Source organism: Bicyclus anynana, chromosome 25, assembly GCF_947172395.1.
Source record: "Bicyclus anynana chromosome 25, ilBicAnyn1.1, whole genome shotgun sequence".
In the NCBI taxonomy this organism is placed as follows: domain Eukaryota; kingdom Metazoa; phylum Arthropoda; class Insecta; order Lepidoptera; family Nymphalidae; genus Bicyclus; species Bicyclus anynana.
Window position 1 is genome coordinate 10108931 of NC_069107.1, and position 26540 is coordinate 10135470.

The window sequence follows — 26540 nt, forward strand, 5'->3', positions numbered from 1 at the left end:
AAAGGAATACAGATATGATTCAAATGATGATTTTAGAAGCAATGCAACAATTTATTCTAAATTAACACTGTTACTGGATATTAATAAATATACCACGTAAGTTACTTGACCTGTAAAATACACTTTACCTTAGAATGGAGAAAATTGGATGTTGTTGGTTGTATTCAAACTGGTGTACCCAAATGGTGGCGTGTAAGGCATTCGACAGTGTATCGACGCACTACTTATTTCTCCAATGACAAATGAGACAGTTGTTAAAAATTTAATCACAAGTTGGTAATTTCCTATATTATTACACCTCAGTCAGTACTTTAATAGATATATATATATATATATATATATATATATATATATATTCCCAGTTTTCATTACACATTGCACACTATAAGAAGTTATTGATAATAATAATAAGAAGAAGATCAAGACAAGAAGTCGTTGATACTAATAAGCAGATCAAGACTATGATGTCTAAAGTTCTTACAGATGGATTATGTAAAGCAATGGATGAGATGATTACGACTTTAACGCTCGGTTTTCATCACTGACCAAACTAATTCTCAAAATTTGTTAGATAACAAATGTATACTTAAGTTCTTAAATTATTCATGTGTTTTAGGTACACTTAATACTAAAATCTAAGATCCCTGTTATTCTAAACAATTCTATTGATGTATTCCTTTCCCGGTTGGTAGGGACACAGAAGTGTCGTTCAAGTCAATCAGATGTACTGCGCGAACTGTATCCAGTAGGTGGCGTTGAGGACTGCGAAGAGGAGTGGGAAGAAGACGCGGGAGAAGCGGTCGATGCTGACTGCGCGCATCCTGGCCTTGGCCGCTTCTGCTGGCTCCTGGAAACAGGTGATAGCAATGAGTTTCATGATTACCAGCGGACTTTTAGGTACAGGACCAGGGCGTAGTCCAATGGCGATGGAGTTGTCCTAGTTCCATCTCTTTCGTCCTAACGCAATAATTGAGATAACGGTATTTCCAGTTGCACCGCCATCGGTTGAAAGTCTACTTATTAGTTTCTCTTCACGAGAAACTTCACTTCTATCTCGTTGGTCGCATGTTAGCCGCCTTCCAAATATGAGAAGGATATAGAGCAGGATTACGTACAAAAATACAAATCTTCCCTCTTTAAAATAACAGTGTATATCATAATGATGATTCATGCAAATGATCTTGCTTCCAAATTTCTTCAACGGTACATAGCACACTTAAAAAGAAGCAAATTATCTAGACTTGTCTTTTTCAGGAGGTAAAATCTCTCACAAACATCCTAAACGGACAGTGCTAGACTACTACCGGGTACCCCCTGCCTCTAAGACTTTGAGGTTCTTACCCTTTTGGTCTACCATCAGCTCCCCAAATGTTATTTAGATTTACCACTACTATAAAAAACAATGAGACGATGTTCTCACTGGACCAGCGAAGTTTTCATGGAACGAAGTACGCTTATAGTTCTTTTACGGATCGCAGATAATCTCAGAAAAGAAGAAAAACTATTCAAGGAAAATAATGTGTATTAAATCGTGCCCAATACATACAGATGTCCCAAATTCACCATGACAGCATAATCCCTGTCGGAGATTGATTGGCACGCACAAATCACGATATTTTTCTCCTCGACACAGATTTGCAGTGATAAGCATTTTAAGCAAAACAAAATAATCTCGATTTACTAATAGATCAATATAGTATCATGTAGAAAATATAAATGGAAGACGGTTATTCCTACTATAGGAAGACGGTTTCACTTTGGATGTATCATCATCATCATTATCATCATCATCATCATCATCATCATCATCATCATCATCATCATCATCATCATCATCATCATCATCACATCATCATATCAGTCGATGGACGTCCAATGCAGGATATACGCCCTTTGTAGGGACAGCGAATCACTTGATGCCGTCAGTCCACCTGGTGAGGGGTCGACAAACACTGCGCTTTTTAGTGCGTGGTCGTCATTCCACAACCTGTATTTAACAACGCGTTCGTTATGACGTTCCTTAACGTTACAAACATATAGACATTTAGGGCTTGACAGCCCTCAAAACTTTTTCCTTTGAATTAATGACTTCCGGGAAAGAACTATATTATAGTAAGCAAAGTAGGGATTCTTCTTTGAACGTAACTTCCGGGAAAGAAAGTAGAGTTAGTAAAAGTTAATCCACAAAAACTTTGCTACATACTTACTTTTGGCTTCCCACCTCTATCGTCAAGGATGATATTGACCAAACAATACTCCATCAATGCCATGAACACGAAACTGAAAAAGGTATTATTTAAATTACTTTGATGATTTTTTTTTAAAAAGAGCAACTGTTGAGTTTCTTGCCGGTTTCTTCTCAGCAGAACCTGCCTTCCGAACCGGTGGTAGAATCTTTACAAATAGTCAACTGACGTGTCAAAAGTGCTTGTAAACTGAGCCTACATGAAATAAATGATTTTTGATTTTTTTGATTTTTGATTTGATTTTGACTTTTAAATTACACAAAAACCTCTGTATTGAATGAAAAATATCGTCATAATCATCGTAATTATTAATCTATGGATGTCCACTGCCTTGGATATATAAGCCTTCCAAATACGACGGTCCTGAACCGCCTATATCCAGCAACTCGATTAATCCCTGCGCTTTCCGGTGTAAGATCGCCATTTTACACATAAACATATAATGTAACGAACTATGTGACAATGATGACATTTACGAGTGCAAGTGTGCTTTTCCACCAGAGATGTGCTATGCAGCTATGCTGCGAAGATGTGAAATCTCCGCTACGAAAATATGTGACCGTTTCCATCAATGCTAAGCTATGTAGCTGTGCGAGGAAGATGCGCCGCTGCAAAGTAAAATCGCGGGTACTCTGCTCGCGGGTACTGTAGGTACTCTGCTCTGCTGCCCATTCGTGACGGCCCATAGCAGGCATCCTTCTTTATAAAAAACATATCTCAGTTGAATCCGTTTCCACCAGTACACCAATGAATATGATTGGTGCATATCAAACGCATCCATAGCAACGTAGCGTCACTGGTGGAAAAGCACCCTAAGGATTACGACTTTACGGCTGGATTTTACTGTAGGGCGGATTTTTATGAAGTTTTTATCAATACATATAGTAATTCAAGAGCAAATTTTAAATGAAAAGTTTAATTATAGAATGTCTGGCAGATATTGCTATATGCAATAAGACCTCCTTTGCACATACTTGTTAGTGTGTTTCTTCTATTTTCTTTGTTATTGTTCTTTTGTGCAACAAAGTATATCATCATCATTTCCTTACCCTTATCCCACTTAAGTGGGATCGGAAAAATATGTCAATCTGTTCCATTCGTCTCTATTACTCGTCAACTCATCATCCACTCCTTTTTAACCGACTTCAAAAAGGAGGAGGTTCTCAATTCGGTCGGTATTTTTTTTTTTTTTTTTTTTTATGTATGTACACCGATTACTCAAAGACGCCTGGACCGATTTCAAAAATTCTTTTTTTGTTTGAAACGGTATAGTCCCCATTTGGTCCCATTGCCATCATGACAAGATCTGATGATGGAATCCTGGAGAAATTGAGGGGAACTTTCGAAAATTATATGGGTGTCTAGTGTGTTTGTAAACTTTTCCATTTAGTACCTTTAAGAAATACAAAATTATGAAGGTTTAAAATCGATCTGATGATGGAGTCATAAAACAGATGAGGGAACTCCTTGGCGATTTACAGCAGTTACCTTGTGTTTGGGCTTGATTAATTTGTATTAATGAGAACTTTCCACATAGATAGGTTGTGACTGTCATTTAGGGATTTGGTGATGAAGACCAAGGATAATTAAGGGAACTCCTTAACAGTTTACAGTAACTACCTTGTGTTTGGCCTTGATTAATTCGTATTGCTGAGAACTTTCTACCTAGATGAGTTGTGTCTGTTATAATGGGTCTGATGATGAAGACCAAGGTCAATGAAGGGAACCCCTTGACGGTTTACGGTAGCTACCTTGTGCTTGGGCTTGATTAATTTGTATTGCTGAGAATTTTGTACCAAGATGGGTTGTGACTGTCATTAGGGGTCTGATGTATTCGTTTGAGATGAAATTTTACACTAAAAATTGAAAAATAATAAAAATTTTAATAAAAAAAATACAACCGACTTCAAAACCTAAAAACGTACCCACTAAACTAAAAAGCGAAAAATAACATCATAATATGTTCTACCTGCTGATCAGTATGAAGTCGGTGCTTAGCCGGTGTTGTCTTAATTTAAGCCATTTCTGACAGGACCACATGAAACAACATTGTCTGCAAAATCTAAATCTATAAGATATGCTCACATGGCTTGAATTAATACATCACCGGCTTAGCACCGACTTCATACTGATCAGCAGGTAGAACATATTATGATGTTATTTTTCGCTTTTTAGTTTAGTGGGTACGTTTTTAGGTTTTGAAGTCGGTTGTATTTTTTTTATTAAAATTTTTACACACATGTCCTCTTTCACACAATCCAATCATCTCTTCTTTTGCCTTCCTCTCCTCTTATATTTTCCTCTATTCTTGTCACACCACACATCCATCTCAACATACGCATTTCGTTCACAGTGCAACAAAGTATATATAAATAAATAAATTAATTGTGTTGTTGAATGTCATACGCGGACGAAGTCGCAGGTTTCCGCTAGTTTTGTACAACAATACTTACACAGTACACACAGACATAAAGGCATCAACAGCCTTCAGATACGACACGGGAGGAAGCTGCGCCTGCGACTTGGCGTGCTGGGTGGACAGCGTCAGCAGTGACGTCACGCCCAACGTCACTCGCGCGGGCGCGGCATCCGGCTTTATCCAGAAGGAGACCCACTGTAAGAGGAGTCTGCCGTTGGTAATAAGAATTACCAACGTATTAACCTACAAGTTATTTAAGCAATTGCTTAGAGCAAATCGTCTAGTTTACTAGAGATGAGCGAGGAAAAAACGAGCACACGAAAGTTTCAAAAGTGAAGAAAATTTCAAAATCCACGCGTTTTTAATTAACCTTGATTATACATATTATTCTATTACAAGCGAACGCCCGCGGCTTCGTCCGCGTGGAAATCAATGTAAACTTTCAAGCCCTATTTCACCACTTTAGGGGTTGAATTTTAAAATTTTTTGAATTACATTATATTTTGTATTTTTTATATGACTTATGAACGAAATTTTAAAGCTGTAACTCTAAAAATTAAGTACTTTCTATACAAACTTTTCGCAAAAAGTATCCTGTAACTATCTCCGTATTATGGTCTTAAACCGTGCCAAGTTTCATTTGAATTCATTCAGTAGTTTCAGCGTGATGCCCGAATAACAAAAAAAAACACGGACAGACAGACAGACAGACAAAAAATCGAAAAAAAATATTTTTAGCTTCAGTATCGATTATATAATGCTCCCCAACAAAAATTTTCAAAATATCTTCAATGTACCGAATGTACGAAATTCGTATTAGATATAAGTATAGATTCTAAATGGCGCTGGCATCCGTTATGCCACTTCCGTTGAGACTTTAGTTCTTCTGCGGATCTCTTCATTTTATTTGTAGCTACAAAAATACTCACGGACATAATAACAATGAGGCAAGTAGGTATGTAAGTGTTGAACAAATGGTATCCCAGGCGACGCTTCAGCTTGAATATCACCTCGAGACAAGTGAAATTTCCTGAAAAAGAGTGAACAAGAGATAAAACAGCAAACAGAAATATAACAGAAAAAAAGTAAAATCTGTCAATTTATTCATATCTTGTTACTCAGGGGCGTAGCTATCGCCGTATCAATGATACGGGCCCCCCAGACTACAGGGGCCCCTTATGTGTGAAAGCAAAAATTAGTAAAATGTACACAATCCCACTTAGTGCTTCCCGAAAAAAAAACAAACAAAAGATTAGATAATTGAACATTATCGCTTACATTACAACTTTTTTGCTTTTTATCTCGGAAAAATCCCGCAAAATTTGTAAAATAACTGCATTTATATGTAAAAATGATGATGGCTTTTTAATTTGAGCTAACGTTCAGACAAGGTTGAAGAAGTAAACTTCAATGAAATCCAGAATAACACGTTCGTAGTGTCGATGTTTGTACAAAGTATACAAAGATTACGTTAATCTTGGGTGGTTTTTGAAAATTGTAAACGAAATTATCGCCTAATTAAGCATGGTTTTTAGATCAAGGCTCTGTTTGGTTGTAGACAATAGTTTAACGAACTTTGCTCAATTCTTTCAGTATCTACGTCGTTTGTCGTTACGTCGTAGGGTGTATATTAGGTTGAGAGGCTGTATAACCGGGTTTAAGATTTTTTTTTTCATTTTATAACAGTTTAATGTTTGTGAATCCATGCTTACCGTATATGTATGTATTCGTAAGTACGGTAAATAACTACAAAGTTCGGACCGTACTGACTTGGCATAGAACAAGAAGTAACAGGTTTCAGGCGTCCATAAGTATAAAGTGTAGTCATTTTATATTATCCTTGGCATATACAAGACATGCTCAAATCGCCTGTGTGTTAATACAGAGTAAAATCTATTTCTATTCCAAATTTTAGCCAAATCGGTTTAGTAGTTGCAGCGGAGTAACAAATATCCAAACACACATCCAAACAAACATCCATACAAACTTTCGCGTTTATATTATTAGTAGGACTGAGCTGGAGTCTCCTGTCAGAATGGAGTTAGGCCAATAGTTCACAAACGCAGAGAATTAAGAAAATTCTCTGGCATGCAGGTTTCCTCACGATGTTTTTCCTTCACCGCTTGAGACACGTGATATTTAATTTCTTAAAATGCACACAACTGAAAAGTAGGAGGTGCATGCCCTGGACCGGATTCGAATCCACACCCTCCGGAATCGGAGGCAGAGGTCATATCCACTGGGCTATAAAAGGATAATATAAAATCAGTACTCACCAGTGGAGTACACCTGCGTGCAGTCAGCTGTCCTGTTCTGGACGAGCTCCAGCTGAGGCAGCTCGATGTTCTCGTCCACCACCAGCGGCACCTCGGGGTCCCACTGGAAGATCAGGTCGTCTGTTGTGTGGGACACTGCGGACAGAGAAGACTTGTTTTTGATCCTTTGTATACATCATAAGAAGACAGGGACCCGTGTTAGAGGGAGTATCCGCGACCGACACACGATCAGTTTAGGCTGTCAAGCCGTTAGCGCTGCAGGCATGTGAGATTACTTGATCGTCAGTGGCTGACATAATATTGTGCTACAGGTGGGGACAAACCACAGATATAAGAAGTGTTAGCTTTTAGCGATCTCTGTTCTGTGGGACGAACAATACTATCTTGCCTAAGGGCAAATGGTGATTTACCAAAACTATGTTTGTCAGCGCTTATGGCATAAAGTATTTAGTTATATTATAAAGATATTGTGATACTCGTTTTTCTCTTTTCAGTTAGTCATTAAGCTAAAGCAGTCGGGTTTTTGTTTTTATGTATAATCATCTATTTTTTACCACATAGTTCCCGATGTATTTGTGAAAAACCGAATTCCACGCGGCCGAAGTCACGGGCGTCCGCTTGTTTATAATAAAGTACACAACGTAACTAATTCACTACCTTTGACAAATCTTAGTTAACATAAATGAAATTGAAATTCTATGTAACAAATGTCGTACGGTGCCTACTAGTGGATATCATACAGTAGGTAACTGATATTTCTTAATTGATTGTTAATTTTAATTTATACTAATAATATAGGTAAAGTTGTTTGTGTGTTTGCTTGAACGCGGTAATCTCAGGAATTACTGGTCCGATTTGAAAATTCTTTCATTAGATAGCCCATATATCGAGGAAGGCTACAGACTATTATTATCTACGTATTCTTACGGGAACGGGAACCACGCGGGTGAAACCGCGCGGCGTCAGCTAGTAGGTTGATAATAAAGACCAAAATAGTGAATAGGCCAGCTGAGTATCTATTTTCAAGAGACATCGACAACAATGTTGTAAATAAGCAAGCGCTTTATCTATTCTGTGTCAGCCATATCACAATGATCCGTGATAGCCTAGTGGATATGACCTCTGCCTCTGATTCCGGAGGGTGTGCGTTCGAAACCGGTCCGGGGCATGCACCTTCAACTTTTCAGTTGTGTGCATTTTAAGAAATTAAATATCACGTGTCTCAATCGGTGAAGGAAAACATCGTGAGGAAACCTGCATACCAGAAAATTATCTTAATTATCTGCGTGTGTGAAGTCTGCCAATCCGCATTGGGCCAGCGTGGTGGACTATTGGCCTAACCCCATTCTGAGAGGAGACTCGAGCTCAGCAGTGAGCCGAATATGGGTTGATGACGACGATATCACAATACATTGTAACCAATCAACAGCTATCGATCCCAAAAAAAACCTCCATAGCAAAATAAAACATTATCGATTTTAATTAGCATCAACTTTATCCCAATTGTGATGAAAAATGGAGAGAAAAAACGACATTAAACTTGCAACAATAGCACGATCGGCAAACAGCCTCTAGGCTGTAAGCTGTAGGTGAGGCTTGTGGGGCGATACTCGGAGATTGATTCCTCGAGAGCCTCCTCAAATGTAGGCCGAGAGGTCTCAAAACCCCTCACAGCGTCTGAAGTCAGCTCGTTTTTTATCGCAGAGATCTTTGAGAGCCCGATTGAGTACTGACGCGATGTTATAAAGTGGGGGTCCATAAATAGGTAAGGCGCACTCGAAGGCTATTTCTGTGGGACGGTTTTAAAGGTTGTTTATTGCACGTCTCGACTTTGCTTGTTATTTGTTTTCGAGTTTTTTAAGTGAAAGGTCGTGAGGGTTTACCCTGCACGGTTTTTTCTATACATTTCTTGAATACAAAGATGTTTTATAGGTTGAATTAAGGTAGGTAGATGTTTTATTTTTCAATCAATACAACAGACTCTTTATATTTTCTAACGCTATCTGCATATTCAATACCCATAACTACCGACCTACTATAATTTCGACGGCCTCCGTGGCGCAGTGGTATGCGCGGTGGATTTACAAGACGGAGGTCCTGGGTTCGATCCCCGGCTGGGCAGACTGAGATTTTCTTAATTTGTCCAGGTCTGGCTGGTGGGAGGCTTCAGCCGTGGCTAGTTACCACCCTACCGGCAAAGACGTACTGCCAAGCGATTTAGCGTTCCGGTGCGATGCCGTGTAGAAACCGAAATGGGTGTGGATTTTCATCCTCCTCCTAACAAGTTAGCCCGCTTCCATCTTAGACTGCATCATCACTTACCATCAGATGAGATTGTAGTCAAGGGCTAACTTGTAAAGAATACAAATACCTACTATAATTTTTAATTAATACTTACCTACTATAATTTTTAAATTTGATGGTCTCTACCATTTCTACCACATATGAAGAAGAAGAAATAGTAGATTATTATACAAGGGCAACAATATTTTATACAAGAGATAGGGCACTATCGATTAAAACTGAGGCGGACAAATGTGCATAATTATTGTCTTAATTTCATTTAGTCGCTTGTTAGGGGTAGGGTAGGGCTAGGGTAGGTTTAGTTGAATGTTTACAACAAGTTACACGCGGATGAAGTCGCGGGCGTCCGCTAGTATTTAATATAAACACAAAATTGTGCATGATTGTGTGCGCTCCGTGGAGTAACTAAATTCGGATCACTTTTTGCGGTGATTTTGTAGGCATATAATAAGTTTTTAACCGACTTCCAAAAAGGAGGAGGTTCTACGTTCGGCTGTATGTATGTTTTTTTTTTTTTTTTTTATGTATGTCCAGCGATAATTCCGTCATTTGTGGACTGATTTTGAAAATTCTTTTTTTGTTGTGAAGGGTTTGATTCCAGGGTGGTCCCATTTTTTTCATGTCAGGATCTGATGATGGCATCCTGGAGAAATCGAGGGGAACTTTTGAAAATCGTAGAGACGGCTAGTGCGTTTGTTAGTGTTTCCATAAGGAATTTTAAACCACTACAATTTTATGAAGGTCTGGAGTTGGTCTGATGATGGAGCCGATACACAGATGATGGAACTCGTCAACGATTTACAGCAGGTACCTTTTGTTTGGGCTTAATTTATTTGTATTGATGAAAACTTTCCACCTAGATGGGTTGTGACTGTATTAAGGGTCTGATGATGAAGACGAAGGACAGTGAAGAGAACTCCTCGACGGTTCACAGTAGCTACCTTGTGTTTGGACTTGATAAATTTGTATTGATGAGAACTTTCCACCTGGATAGGTTATGACTGTATTAGAGGTCTGGTGATGAAGATGAAGGAGAGTAAAGGGAACTCCTCGACGGTTCACAGTAGCTACCTTGTGTTTGGACTTGATAAATTTTATATTGATGAGAACTTTCCACCCATATGGATTGTGACTGCATAAGGGGTCTGGTGATGAAGACGGAGGACAGTCAGTTCACACTCAGTAGGTGTGCTAACACTAAAAATTAAAAAATAAAAATTTTAATAAAAAAAATTCAACCGACTTCCAACTCAAAAATTAACCTAAACTAAAAAGCAAAAAATAACATCTTACCTATGTGCTACCTTCTGATCAGTTTGAAGGCGGTGCCAATCCAGTGTCATGTTTTAATTAAAGCTGTTTCTGAAAGAACCACAGAAATTGCGTAATTTAAACGGCTTGAATTAAAACATCAGTGGCTTGGCACCGCCTTCAAACTGATCAGAAGGTAGCACATAGGTAAGATGTTATTTTTTGCTTTTTAGTTTAGGTTAATTTTTGAGTTGGAAGTCGGTTGAATTTTTTTCATTAAAATTTTTTATATCTACAAAATCAGCGCAAAAAGTCTATACTCTATAGTATAAAATATATATTTTCAGACCACGAGCTGTAACGCGAGGGCCCTAAATAGAAACCGATAATGGGTCTAGCCCCGCGCGTTACACTCTACTTTGGACTAATACGGGAAAATAAAATATTTCAGTACAGTATTCAATCTTTTAATTACAAATTAAATGTACAAATGCTACTATTTTGGATGTCAAAAGGTTTTACCCGATAACATAATTTCCGACTTCTGTGAAGTATTGTGAATTATTGAGTATTTGAAATATGAACGGTGGTGATAATAGTTGTGGGGTAAATAACTATTATCTCCCAAGGTATTTTTTGTTACGGAAGGATTATTTTAAACTATTATCTTGCAGGTTTAGGTATTCGTCTTCTGAGATACATATCTAGTACATAGGATAGGTTTCTAATACGGATCTTCTATTAAAGCGATCAATAAAAATCTCTAAGAAGGAGGTCCTGTAGGGCCAATTATATAAATTCTCAAAATATGAAAAAGGGGAAGTATTTTCAACCCTCTGTTTTAACCGGTACTTCTATAGACTGTATCGGTACGTCGGCACACCTCGAGACAAGTGTCGCTCGTCGGCTCGTTAGCTATTCAATGACACTTCAAGCGGGAACTGACACTGGGGTCTAATTTTATCGCTTAGCACTTTGATCTTTTTACATGAATATTGATGATCCAAAACCACATTACTACCAAAAATAGACATTTTAGATTCATCATCATCATCGTCATATCAGCCGATGGACGTCTACTGCAAGAAATAGTCCTTTTGTAGAGACTTTTCGACTCCTCCAGTGGTAGGTACTCGTAGGTATAGTATTAACATGCAATGGTGCTACAATAATTTCTTTTTTTTAAAATACTTTACGCAAAAAAAAATAAAAAAAGAAACGAAATCTAGGCTAATTTTAATAAATTAATTTCAAAAAAAGAAAATTTTGAAAAACCATGCGTGTCATGAAATTATTACTTACACTCTCGACCGAGTCTCTTTCAGTGCGCTTTCATTGGAGACCCCACTCGAGTATATTTGTAGACATTATCTTCCCCACTTTGACCCCCCACAACTTCTAAATGGCTCAACAGATTTTCATCAAACATGTCTAAAAATACTCTCGCTTATGTAATCTTTATTAAAAAAAAAACTTAGTTGAAATTGCTTTATCCGTTCGGGAGCTATCACAGACAGATCGACAGACACGTGAAACTTATAACACGCCTCTTTTTGCGTTGGGGGTTAAACAAAATATTTTTCAAAATAGGTACCTTCTCGTAGTTTAGTGTGTTTTTAATGAGACATACCATAACAAGGCACTCAAAATAATTCAACTTATTTAATTTCGCAATAATAAAAGAAATGTATTTTATAGCAGTATTTTTGTATTTAATGACTGTCTGCGCCCACTTCACTGTATAATGATGTTTTTGAACCGGTGGCCTTATTAACTATCCGAGCTTTAATGAATAAAGACTCGCTTTTCATAAAAATATGGTTTTTTTAAAACCTTGCGTATGCATTTTCGAGTATGCCTAATAATAGTATACTGGAGTTTTTTTCTCTCATATTTATTTACTAGCGGACGCCCGCGAATTCGTCCGCGTGAAAATCGAATTTCAGCCCCTATTTCACACCTTTCAGGACCGATTTTGAAAAATCTTTTACCGATAGAAAGCTAAGTTATTTGCGAGTGTCATAGACGGCCTCCGTGGCGCAGTGGTATGCGCGGTGGATTTACAAAACGGAGGCCCTGGGTTCGATCCCCGGCTGGGCCGATTAAGATTTTCTTGATTGGTCCAGGTCTGGCTGGTGGGAGGCTTCGGCCGTGGCTAGTTACCACCCTACCGACAAAGACGTACCGCCAAGCGATTTAGCGTTCCGGTACGATGTCATGGTTATAGATGGTTATAGATGGTTATAGAAACCGGAAAGGGGTGTGGATTTTCATCCTCCTCCTAACAAGTTAGTCCGCTTCCATTTTAGACTGCATCATCACTTACCATCAGGTGAGATTGTAGTCAAGGGCTAACTTGTAAAGAATAAAAAAAAAAGGCATTTTTTACTCCGTGTTCTTTCGGGAACAGGAACTATGTGGGTGAAAACGCGGGGCGTCTATTAGCGGCATTTGTGCGTCTTTTAGAATTTTTTTTATTATCTCCGAAACTATACGACTAATTAACATACTGTAAAAGGCAAATCTTATTTCTATAATATCCTCTTGACTATTAAGTAACTCATTTTGAGGATTTAAGTTTAGTTGTGTAAATAATGAAGTAAACCTTAGTATATGATTTAAATAATTTATTAAAGTAAAAAAAAAAAAAAAACATACATACAGCCGAACGTAGAACCTCCTCCTTTTTGGAAGTCGGTTAAAAAAGGTACTAATTTGTAAAGAATAAAAAAAAACCTTTATCCGACTCTTGTTCCAGCAGGTTAAGATGTTGGTCGAAGCTTTTCGTCATAAGACCATTGACTGAAACAACTATCGGAACAATAGTTGACTCAACATTCCACATGGCGGTAATCTCGTGAGCAAGGTCCAAGTATTTTGATATTTTTCTGGAGTTATTATTATTATTATGCTTTGCTTTCTTGGAAATTTTATTGTGCATTTTTAGGCCCAGAAGCCTTAATAATTCAATATGTATTTTGTAGAATAATGAATAACAAAAAAAATGTCTTAAAACGTATTTTTTATGTTTTCTACAGGATGTCGTGAAAAACCATGTAAAAATCCACTTATCGACAGATCTCATCTTCGTGCAAACATTAAAGTTTCAGCGGCTTTTTGAAATTTTTTTTTTCAAATATTGTGCTGACGAAAACACAAATACGTCCATACATACACAAAGTAAATAATTTATGAGAAAATATATTTGAAATTGGAATATTCAAAATCAACCAACCTGCAATTTTTATGCAGCAATGTTGCCTAGTTAAAAATTTGCTTCAATTAAGTTAAGAGGTCCGTTTGAAACGTAAACTGTATTAATTATTTAATTAAATTAAATGCTATTTCATGCGTTTGCTGAGAGTTAGCGGTAGGGATGAAACATTCACACTATCAACGTCAGTAATTGGTTTGTAGCTAATTACATACAAACATACATAATTAGCCGGCGCCCCGCGGTTTTGCCCGTGTAGTTCCCGATCCTGTGATAATGGGGGTAAAATTCAGCATAAGACACTTATAAATAACGTGGCTTTGTAGTGGCTTGCTTATTTCCGTAATATTAAAATAAATTGACGATTACATAAAATCAGTTTACACAGGAAAAATACATTTTACAGTAACAAGAAAAACAAAACACTTACAACTACTATTTAAGTAATATAATCTTCTATATATATAAAAATGAATTGCTGTTCGTTAGTCTCGCTAAAACTCAAGAACGGTTTAACGGATTTATCTTATCTTGATCTTGAAATGTTCGTGGAGGTATAGGGAAGGTTTAAAAGGTGAGAAAAAATAAAATAATTTCCGGGAAAACCCTAAAAACTGCCCTTTTCTATTTCCCATACAAACGTTTAAGAGTCAAGCGGTAGGGGTAGGGTAGGGGTAGAGTAGGGGTAGGGTAGGGGTAGGGTGGGGGTAGAGTAGGGTAGGGGTAGGGTAGGGGTAGGGTAGGGGAAGGGTACGGGTAGAGGTATAGAAGGGTAGAGTAGGAATAGAGAATAAGTGCACTTATGTCAAAACGAAGCTTGACCGGGTCCGCTAGTAAAATATATAATACAAATAATAAAATGAAATTGGTATAAACAAAAAGTTATATAAAAATAACAAAATAGGCATTTTAAGCTACTTCTTACTTATAGATATGAAATAAAAGTGTGTTATATACAGACGCACATAGCCATTACAATGAAGCTCCTTGGCACAGAATGTCTCAGGAAGTGCTGAGACAGACAAAAGACGTGACTTAGATGCAAAAATTAACTTTGAAACCGTGCTGAAGCTAAGTTTAGTAAAGCCACGTAAAGCTGGATTTATAAGAGTGCTTGTCCGAAAAAGTATTCCTTTAGATATGTTTATTTCTCCTCTATAGACGTGAATACGTCTTTAAAATAAAATTATCTGCATACAACGACAACGACGTATACAGGTGCAATATAAACACTCATTCGCAAGTGAGTTTCTAATGGACGTTAAAAAAGCGTTCAAATACAACAAATGCATTTTCAAGTATAGTCCTTTTCATGAAAGAAGTCCCCAGACGCGGCGATAATGGCGGTCTTTGTCATTTGTGTAAGGCTTTGGCTGCGGGACTTTCTTCGTGAGAAGGACTATGTTCACACGACAGCGTTTTTAAAAGACGACGCTTTTTTTCAAGCAGTGTTGCATTTTCAATTTTGGGCGTGAAATGAGGAAATATATTTCCATCCTTCATTTAACTTCGTACTATATTTGAACGCTTTTTTAACGTTCGTTAAAAAAGCTCTCGTGCGAATGAGGGCTAAGTCGTTGGCTTTGACTGTGTGTAATCCAAAAAAAATATGTAAAATCAGTTGATACAGTTGGCTGGTTGTAGCTTCTTAACTATCATATCCATCCAAAACTCAATAACACCATAAGCTGAAGAATCAAAGATTTTTCTACATTAAGTTAGAATAATCATAAGTTCCGCAGAGTGGAGAGGAAAGCGCTGCCAATTTGTGGTAATTTTACTGCTTTTCGAAATTTCAATTTAGTAATTTTGTAGGTACTACTGACTGTGTAATTGCAGTAAGGCTCCTTAAAGGGACTTTTACAGCGTCAACAAGGGTTTTGGGCGATCGCAGAACATAGGAACTTTATGTTAAGAACTACTGCACTACCAACTACGTCAGAGAGGTCGTAAAAATATTAATTTTATTTAGTATAGGGTGTTATATGTAAGTACTAGGTAGGTATTTATGATTTTTTTTTATTCTTCACAAGTTAGAGTTTGACCACAATCTCATCTGATGGTAAGTGATGATGCAATCTAAGATGCTAACTTGTTAGAAGTAGGAAGAAAATCCACACCCCTTTCAATTTGTACACGACATCGTACTGGAATCTCTTAGCGGTACGTCTGTGCTGGTAGGGTGGTAACTAGCCCTGGACCAATTAAGAAAACCTAAATCAGCCCAGGGGATCGAACCCTGGATCTCCATCTTCTTAATCCATTGCGTCACGGAGGCCGTCATCAAATGATTACTATGGTAACCCTTTTCATAACAGATACCTATTTATTTATTCGAATATCGAAAACTATAAAACCGCAAAATGACTCTAACGTGACTAATGAACATGTCCTACTCTACGGGCGTATAATTAAAATGAATACTTTATCACTAATATTAAAAGCACTCTGCGTTTCAATATCAGATCTTATCTAGGAATTCTAGGTAGGTAATTAGCTATGTTTGATAATTTAATGTTTCCACCATGCAAACCTAATTTTAACAGAATCATACGTTATTTGCAAAATAACTTCTTGTATGAAAAATTATTTTTATTCATTACATAACACTACAAAAATTGTCCTCAAATCCTAATAATCACCGTTTCTGAGTAAAAACGATTCACGACCTCTTCAAAACCAATTGAAATTTTATAGTACATGCGCTATGTACATCATTCATATTCGTTATCAACCCATTCGGCTTACTGCTGAGCTCGAGTCTCCTCTCAGAATGAGAGGGGTTAGGCCAATAGTCCATCACGCTGGCCCAATGCGGATTGGCAGACTTCACACACGCAGAGAATTAAGAATATTCTCTCGTATGCAGATTTCCTCACGATGTTTTTCTTCACCGTTTGAGACACGTGATATTTAATTTCTTAAAATGCACACAACAGCTGAAATGGGAGTGATGAATGCCGCGGACCGGATTCGAACCCTCACCCTCCGCAATCGGAGGCAGAGGTCATATCCACTGGGCTATTACGGCTCTCACGGGTCTATCATGTAACTAGTCATAACTAGTACATACCATGTAGTATTACTAAAGCAGCTTAGACCCATCAACATGGGCGTAGCCAGGATTACATCTAAGGGGGACAGCTAGACTTAAGTTGAGTTAACAGTTGAATTAAGCAAAGTCCAGTGATGGATTTACCTATATTTACCTTTAGTAGGGTAAGTAGGCTGGAGCCTAGGGCGGCAGATTTTGGGGGGCGGCAAATTTGGCCCAAACAATACTTTCTCTTCTACAGAAATGAAGAAAATGTAACGATAATTTTAATATTTTAGTCGTGACCGCCGTGTACAGTCCTACAAAAATATTAAAACTTGCAATTATTATTTACACAATTTATAGTAATTGTATTGATTCGATACCTATCGAATTTCAGAGTTCAGTAAGGGCTGCAAAAATTCAATAGCCTACTGGCGGCAAATCTGTAAATCCGCCACTGAGTATCACATATTACAAATTGATATTATCCGACCGAAACTAGTTTTTACGGAACCCGAAACCGAAACCGATTCATCAGAAGCCGCCGATTTTTTTATACATTACAATAGTGTTTTGTATTAGTAACATTGTTAAAATTTACAAAAAAGGACAAATAAATAAATGAGAGAATAAAGGAAGGATATGTCCCAAAATGGGCCTTTATTATTTTTTACGGATAGAAGTTACAAATTGATAAAATAATTTTCAGAATTTTTGGAACCCACATTAGTTAGATAAATATTTTTTTTTGTTAAGCTCCCTTGTCTACAAATTAAACATAGACAATACAGTAAAAGTGTCTAAAACAGCCAATAAAAACATCTGGAATTGAATTCATATCCGGTGTAAGCTGTCAATGTCATGTAATTTTGTCAAATGTCATTAAATCACAAGTTATAAAGAAATATTAAATCGTAGACAGAGAAGTATTAAATAAAAAATCCTTAAATTGCTTTAAAAACGCCATAGGCGAACGTTTCTACGCCAAGATCACACTACGCGATGACAATATGTCAGGGTGTAAGTTACAAGCATGTAGCCATGATAAAAATTCTTAATTAATGTTGTCAGCTAATGAAAAAAATACATTTTATTGAATTGATTTAAAAAAAATGCGGGTTCCAAAAATATTTTTCATTTTGAGTTTGAAGCCCTGTATTTTATGTTCTTTTAAGATAAAAAAAATTGTTCTGCTTAGTTGACACCAGGAATAGAGGCCGAGCCTCCATATAAAATTGGGACACGTCCTTTATAGTTTCATGGAGACTTACAGCTTTCCATCTGCAGCTTGCACTCCTGCGTGTCATGGGGGTAGATGAGGAAGTTCATGGCGCAGCTCAGCTTCAGCGTGAGCTTCACCATGTACAGGATGGTCTTGTCCTTGTACAGCCACACGTAGTGGTTGGGGATGGTCATGGTCTGGAAGGTCACCGACTTGGCGTTCTTGAAGAAGGAGTCCGGCCGCCACATCTGCTTCAGCCAGTCCACCTCCAGCAGCCTGGTGGAACAAAACGATAACATAGAGCCTAGTGGGAGTTTTCAATGTTTTCACACTGTGACGTTCGCGTGAACGTAAACGCGAATTTGCAAGGAATTGAAACAGCGCCATCTAGTGGCACTACTGCAGAACTGTTTCAATTTCTTGGAAATTCGCGTTTACGTTTACGCGATCGTCACAGTATGAAACATTGAAAACTCCTAACTCGAAACACTAGGCACTCAGTACTGCTTTAAAGAAGTATTACTTAGATACCTATAAAAACTAGTTGATGCTCGTTCGCCTAAACTTAATCTGGCACTCTGTCACAAAATCCGTTTTTAGTTCGTCTTCGTTATCAACCCATATTCGGCTCACTGCTGAGCTCGAGTTTCCTCTTAGAGTGAGAGGGGTTAGGCCAATAGTCCACCACGCTGGCCCAATGCGGATTGGCAGACTTCACACACGCAGAGAATTAAGAAAATTCTCTGGTGTGCAGGTTTCCTCGCGATGTTTTCCTTCACCGTTTGAGACACGTGGTATTTTAATTTCTATATTCCGTCTACTAACTAACTATCTCTGTACCAAATTTCATCTTTCTATGTCAAGAGTTTTTCGAGAGTTCGTGTTGAGTGATCTTTAGCTTTCATTAATTTAGATACAGCTATTACTAAAGTTCACGATTCGTTCGTTCACGAAAAAATTCGACCGTCAATACTGAAGTACGTCAGATGGATGGATTTATCAATTAATAAAATTTTAATAAAAAAAATACAACCGACTTCAAAACCTAAAAACGTACCCACTAAACTAAAAAGCGAAAAATAACATCATAATATGTTCTACCTGTTGATTAGTATGAAGGCGGTGCTAGGCCGGTGATGTATTAATTCCTGATGAACCTCCTCCTTTTTGAAGTCGGTTAAAAAGTTTGCATTTTGTCTCACGATTCGACTTAGTGAGTGGGAAGGTTACAAAGTTGCGAAGAAGTTGCAAAAAAAGCCTCTTAAATATACAAAAGTTGGAATGCAATCTAAAATGGCACTGCGGCTACTTTTCATCCGATATCTAGTTTTAGTTTTTTTATCCCAAAAGTTCCAAGATCTACGCGGTTGAATGCACAATTTCCTAATTTTTCTAGGGTCCATTAAAATCTTTAAAACTTAAATTTCTAACGGTAAACAATGAAGTGAACAGCCCTTTGAACAGTCTTTATTGACGAGTACTGTTTACCAACAAACAAACTAATGAAAATAAAGTTGATTAATAAGCTTAGAACTATTAGTTACTGAGTAATATATTTTTATAAACAAACCCTACATAATTTAAAATAGATAAGTTATGAAATGATATACCTTTCTACCTTAATTTCTAATTTATTTGTTGGTAAACAGTATTCATCAAGAAAGCCTGTAGTTCAGTTACCTGTATTCAGTGGTCATGTTCTCCGGCAGTCTCAGCCGAAAGTCTTTCCACGTTTGAGCAAAGAATATGTCAGCGGCGTACGTCTGGGAAAGAAGAAAACTTGAGCCAAAAACACACAACCGTTTATATTATAACGCTTTGTCAGTAGACATGTGGATAAATTATAATTATGAATATTATATATAGGAGTGTGTATGGATTTTTAAAATGTAAGCCCCTAGGAATCGGGTTTAAATAACCCGATTCCTAGGGGCCTGTGTATGGATTTTTAAAATGTAACCCGATTCCTAGGGTCTTACATAAATCGGCTCGAAATAGGTATACCTATAATATTATCACAGCATTTCTACAATCTTTACAATAAACGCCTACGCGCATGACTATAAAACACATGATCGGGTTACCTATTACAAAATTTCAGATTAATTTGAAGGCTAATTGCTAAATTAAGTCGTTTCTGAAAGAACACTGTCTAAAAAAGCTTAATCCTTATGATATCTTTTTAAGGCTTGAATTAATACATCGTTGAGTTAGCACCGCCTTCAAATTGATCAGTAGGTAATCAACAGCAAAGCAGCAGGAACACAGTATGATGTTATGTCTCGCTTTTTAGTTAAGTCGGTACGTTTTATGTTTTGGAAGTCGGTTAAATTTTTTATATTAAAATTTTTATTACGTCTATGCATAATAGTTATTAAGCTATGCTACTAGTACGAAGGCCTATATCTCTTTGATCCGAGCTACTCGGATAAAGTAGGCATAGACAAAGTTTTTTTCTTTCAATAATTGCAGTCGCGGATTATTACCGCGATCGTTGCAATTTGCTGCGCCGCGGATCAAAGAGAAAGGTCATGAATTCACTATTCATGACAATTTTAGTCAGAAGACAAAAAAGTATGACTATTCAAACGTCACGGACAAAAGCATAAAAAGAAGTCAGCATAAAACTTTCGAGGAGAATTAATTTAAGTTACAAATGTTCTAATTTCAAAAAGGTTTGAAAAATTGCAAATTGTTGAATTACAGAACACAAGAAAATTGTGTTCCACTTACCCTCTGGTGGGCGATCTGGTTAGTCTGTCAATTATAACTATAATAAAATACGTACTTTAGATTTGTAATGTTTTGCTTGTAGGCCTCATTCGAAGGCTCAAAGTCACTCAGCGAGCGATGGTGCGAGTTATTCTTGGAGTTTCTCTACGCGTCCTGGGAGTTTTACCGCCTCTGTGGCGCAGTGGTATGCGTGGTGTATTTACAACACGGAGGTCCTGGGTTCAATTCCCAGCTGGGCCCATTTAGGTTTTCTTAATTGGTTCAGGTCTGGCTGGTGGGAGGCTTCGGCCGTGGCTAGTTACCAACGAAGACTTACCGCCAAGCGATTTTGCGTTCCGGTACGATGTCGTGTAGAAACCGAAAGGGGTGTAGATTTCATTCTACACTTAACAAGTTAGCCCGCTTCCATCTTAGATTGCATCATCACTTACCATCAGGTGAGATTGAAAGAGTTGAGAGTCAAGGGCTAACTTGTAGAGAATAAAAAAAAACGTAATCGAATCAGAAATGAGAACCACAAAGAACCACAAAGTCACTGACATAGCTCAGCGAGCTGCAAAGCGAAAGTATCAATGGGCAGGCAACATAGTTCGAAAAGCCGTTGGACGTTGGGGTCCCAAGGTCCTTGGAACTTGCACCAGAAAACGCAATGTTGGTCGTCCAGCCACAAGGTGGACGAAAATATTAAGTAATCCACTTAATTGGGGAGCCGCTGGATGCTGGCGACTCGAGACCCTGGTGTTTGGAAGTCCATAGCAAAAGGCCTATGACCAGCAGTGGTCCGTCAGCTGTTAATGATGATGATGATGAATGTTGGTCAAGCCACGAGTAAATAGGCACTTTCTATGGAAGCACGTGTCAACATGATGTAACTCCATTTACCATCAAGCTTGATTGCAGAGCGCTAGCCTAAATCATGAAAAAATTAATTCATTTCAAAAATTACACCAGGAGAGAAGCCTAATCAGAAGTATTAATAACCTAATGGACGAAATCAAAGTGAAAAGGTAAATCCGGGAGTCCCAGAGCAATTTAGCGTGCCTTTACAATATTTCAAATGAATGGAGCTTTTTACAGGCCTTTTTATATAGCTCTGTTTATATTATATTTTTACATTCTAACATTGCAATTTATTTTTAGCACTAAATCAAGAATATTGGATACAATATACCTTGTCAGTGACAACCGTTTGGTCCCAGTAGAGCAATACATTCTTTTTTCCAAGAACTGACGCTGGGTCGTACCCATAATTAGGCTTAATGTCATACTGAAGAGGAAGCTGTTGGTGGATTATTCTGGCTACTTGATTATGTCGGTGCAAGTATTCGCCGTTAGTAAGATGAGAACACCCGGACACAATATGTTACCGTGTTTTAATCGAATAAATGAAAATAGTGTTTTGTAAATTCTTTGGAAAGTAACTGTAAATAAATTAATTTGGATGGACGATGGACGTCCACTGCAGGACATAGGCCTGTTGTAGGGACTTCCAAACATCACGATACTGAGCCGCCTGCATCCAGCGAATCCCTGCGACTCGCTTGATGTCGTCAATCCACCTGGTGGGGGGTCGACCAACACTGCGCTTTCTAGTGCGAGGTCAGCATTCCAGATACTTACTTGTATCTACTATAAATGATATGCATCTTGCCAATTTATTTGGATATAATTAACAAGATTCCATGGAATACTAATCGATAGAGTCGCACCCAATGACGAAGACATAGAAGTTGATGGCACAGAATACATATGTAAAAGACGATAGTGGGCTGGTCGGATTCTTGGTTCCTCACCTTGTCGTAGAGATGTGGCGAACTCTTTCGTTCGCCCACTTTAATTCTGGCCTTCTCTCTACATCTACGGCGATAGAGGCGCAGGTTATCGGGTTTATTATAAAAAGCAAAAATGTTTTTCTTCGCGTAACGAGTAGGAAGAGATTCAAGCAAGCGCAGGTAAACAGTGGGAGTAACTATCAGTGGAATTCATAGACGTTGTAAGGGCACCCCCAGGGTCATTCACGCGCTGAGTGTCAAATTCTCAAACAAATAGAGGTTAAATTCGACACTCAGCGGCTGAATGATCCCCTGTACCCATACAACATCAATGAATTCTACTGTATGACTCTCTTAAGGTGTCCGGATACTCTCTGCGGACCTTGAAAATTCAGGTGAGGGATGTGCGTTGAGATGTCGCGACTGTTCGTGACCATATCCGTAGCAGGTCTCCAAGATGAAGAGCCTCTATACGCTTTCACAGCCAATCCGCTGAATCGATGATAAAAATGTGTTCACCTATGGAAAGCTAAACTATCAGTGAGCGACACAGGGTGTATTACATCGCCGCGACCCCTCGGGAACGTGAACTACGAACTAGAATACTAATAGTAAACTAAGCCTAATTGAAATGAATGTATTTTTATTTGATTTATAGTATCATCATCATCATCATTATCAGACTATGTACGTCCACAGCTGGACATAGGTCTCTTGCATGGACCTCCAAGCACAACGTTCTCGAGCCACCAGCATCCAGCGGCTTTCAGCAATCCGATTTATAGTATAAAATGAATAAAATCAATTTTACCATGGAGTTTTCATCGATAGAGTCTAGTCCCATGACGGTGACATGGAAGTTGACGATGGTGGGCTGATCGTCCTTCTTGGGGGGCCTCATCTTGTCGTAGAGGCGTGGATCCTCAGGGAGGAGGTCCTGGAAGGCCACCAGCGTTGACCTGGCCATGTTGAGACAAACATACAAACTTTATTTATATGAACGAATGTAAAATCACTACTCTTATGTCCAGTGGCGTGAACAAGTTAAAGCCACTAGGGTGTGCACCAAATTATAGTCTCGTTGTTTGAGGTCGGTTTAAATTTGGGTTCTCTATACTCAGAGGCACAATTATCCGCCCACTTTAATATACTCGCGACGTATTAAAGTTGGCGGATAATTGTGCCTCTGAGTATATTATAGCTTTAATATGGAAAAATATTATTAAATGTGTGTTACGTGTATTATAATGTCGATTACGAGGCTTTGGTGGACAGTGGTTACCAGATATACAACCGACGACATAGCAAACGGATATGATGAAAAAAATTGTATGAGAATCTACGATCTTTGAGACTACCTTAGTCTTAATAGCTCCATGGTAAAAGGGCCGGACTTAATACCGGAAGGTTGTGGGTTCGATCTCCGACCGCTGGACTGTTGTTTTACCCGCTTCTATACAGTAATACAGTATTTTTCATACTATTTGGAGGGGATCAGGAATTGTCTAGAGAAAAAGTTTGTGGTATTGTATCTGAATCTACTGAACCGATTTTGAAAAATCTTTTACCACTAGAAAGCAACGTTATTTGTGAGTGTCATAGGCTATATTTTATCCCCGTATTCTCATGACAATCAACGGGAACTACGCGGTTGAAACCGCGGGGCTAGTTGGTCATATTGCAAATATTTTAAAAAAAGTCATTTAATCTATCTGGACTACTTACTGTGCATAGCAAAGATCGCCTGCTCCTAACCACAGACGAATTAACAGCAAAGACATCCACAACAATCTGTCAGCCGCCATTTTCACTTAAAACACTTATCTATTATCTATAATTAATTTACATATTTTTATAATTATTGTAGCTAGATTTCCTAACGAATTTTTAGAATAAAATACATTTAAACATCAACACTTTTAATTTAATTTAATTCTTTCTATCTAGTTGTATTTCGTCATTTGTTTATCATTATTAGGCTGAATGTATGCAGTCCTTTGCCGAAATAAATATTTGAAATTAAAAAAAAACGAAAGTTTCCGGACGCGCCGCTGTTGACAGCGACGGTCGAAAGCGCGCGAAACAATGATGGCCGACCTGAAAAAAAATTGCTTTTCAAATATTTTGCACATGCGTGATGAACTGAGAGACCTTTAAGATTATAATCGTATGAGTTATAAAAGGTAGATTTGTGTTAGTATGTTTATAACTAGCAGACGCCAGCGATTTCGTCCGCGTGGAAATCAATGTAAACTTTCAAGCCCTATTTCACCATTTTAGGGGTTGAGTTTTAAAAATTTTTGAATTCCATTATATTTAGTATTTTTTTCATGATTTATGAACAAATTTTTTTAAACTGTAACTCTAAAAATGAAGGACTTCCCATGCAAACTTCCAACCCCTATTTCAACCGCTTTTTATTTCATTTTCGCAATAAAAAGTATCCTATCCTCCATATTATGGTCTCAAACCGAGCAAAAGTTTTATTTGAATTCATTCAGTAGTTTCAGCGTGATGGCCGAATAACAAAAAAACACGGACAGACAGACAAAAAATCGAAAAAAAATATTTTTAGCTTCAGTATCGATTATATAATGCCCCCGACAAATATTTTTCAAAATAGCTAATTAATGAACAGAATGTACAAAATTCGTCCAGTTACAGTTTTATTATAAGTTCTAGATGGCGCTAGTAGTACTCTATGCCACGGTAACGTTTGATGTTACAAATGGTATAAATAAAATCCCAAATTGCGAATAAAGGTATAGAATTTGACAAGTATAGATATAGGAATAGAATATTGATTTTTATTTTTATTACTTATTACTAAAAAGTGTTTCAGGTAAAGCCGTGGCTAGTTTCCGTTCTAAAGGTAACCGCTAAGCTTATTTCATCATCATCAGCCGATTTTAACGGCTTAGTCGATTTTTATATTGTTTTTTATGAAATCTTTACCTTGTATTAATGAATTATCGATATATTTCGGAACTTTATTCCATGTACTATACGAAATTAATATCGTTTAAATTCAATTTGATGAGTCAACTACCCTATCTATACTAATATTATAAAGCTAAAGAGTTTGTTTGTTTGTTTGATTAAACGCGCTAATCTCAGGAACTACTGGTCCGATTTGAAAAATTCTAATGAAAGTGTTAGATAGCCCATTTATCGAGGAAGGCTATAGGCCATATTTTATCCCCGTATTCCTACGGGTACATGAACCACGCGGGTGAAACCGCGCAGCGACAGCTAGTTAGTAATAACCCTGCTGGTAAGCTCGCAGTCTTTAAAAAAAAGCAAGTTCCTACCTGTTGCACTATTATGACTTCTTTTATTTCAAGCCTTTTGCATACTTAGTTGGTCATTAGTATCATTAGTAATGTCTAAAAACATTTCTGTAAAAAGTAATAATTAAGTAGGCCACGACACTTATTACTACAAGTATGGCTCGTAGACTTAGCAGTGTTGTGCACAGGGCTCTCAACTAGCGTAAGCATTATGTAGTTGTCACAAAATAAAAAAATACTTTCTCCATTACGGGGTTCGAACTAAGTCCTCAGGGCAGTCTTTACATTGGCAAGCTTTACACATGCAGAGAATTAAAAAAATTCTCTGGTATGCAGGTTTCCTCACGATGTTTTTCCTTCACCGTTTGAGACACGTGATATTTAATTTCTTAAAATGCACACAACTGAAAAGTTGGAGGTGCATGCCCCGGACCGGATTCGAACCCACACCCTCCGGAATCAGAGGCAGAGGTCGAGGTCATATCCAGTGGCTATTACGGCTCAGTCGATGATCAGCACATTTAAATAATAAACATACTAACAAATTATTTCGCTATATTATAATGTTAGCAAATAAAGCAGACATCCCGCAGTTTCACCCGCGTAGTTCTCTTTCCCGTGGGAATACGGGATAACATTGTAGCCTATGTTACTCCCTAATAATGTAGCTTTTAAATGGTGAAAGAATTTTTAAACAAACAATCAAATATTTCAAATGTATTTTTGTGTGCAATAAAGTATTTCTTCTTCTTCTTCTTCTTCAAATATTTTCTCTT

General features: G+C 37.7%; 1 protein-coding gene across 1 annotated transcript; it reads right to left on the minus strand.

Moving 5' to 3' along the window:
• Positions 1 to 340: 340 nt before the first annotated feature.
• On the minus strand, positions 341 to 24563 carry LOC112051398 (glycine receptor subunit alpha-3). Its single transcript, XM_024090021.2, has 9 exons — positions 24200 to 24563; positions 23286 to 23433; positions 19650 to 19732; positions 18019 to 18245; positions 6942 to 7076; positions 5595 to 5695; positions 4700 to 4860; positions 2208 to 2280; positions 341 to 847 (listed from the first exon to the last, which is right to left on the minus strand). The coding sequence occupies exons 1-9, from the start codon at positions 24277 to 24279 to the stop codon at positions 719 to 721; spliced, it is 1137 nt and encodes a 378-aa protein (XP_023945789.1). The 5' UTR covers positions 24280 to 24563; the 3' UTR covers positions 341 to 718.
• Positions 24564 to 26540: the final 1977 nt, after the last annotated feature.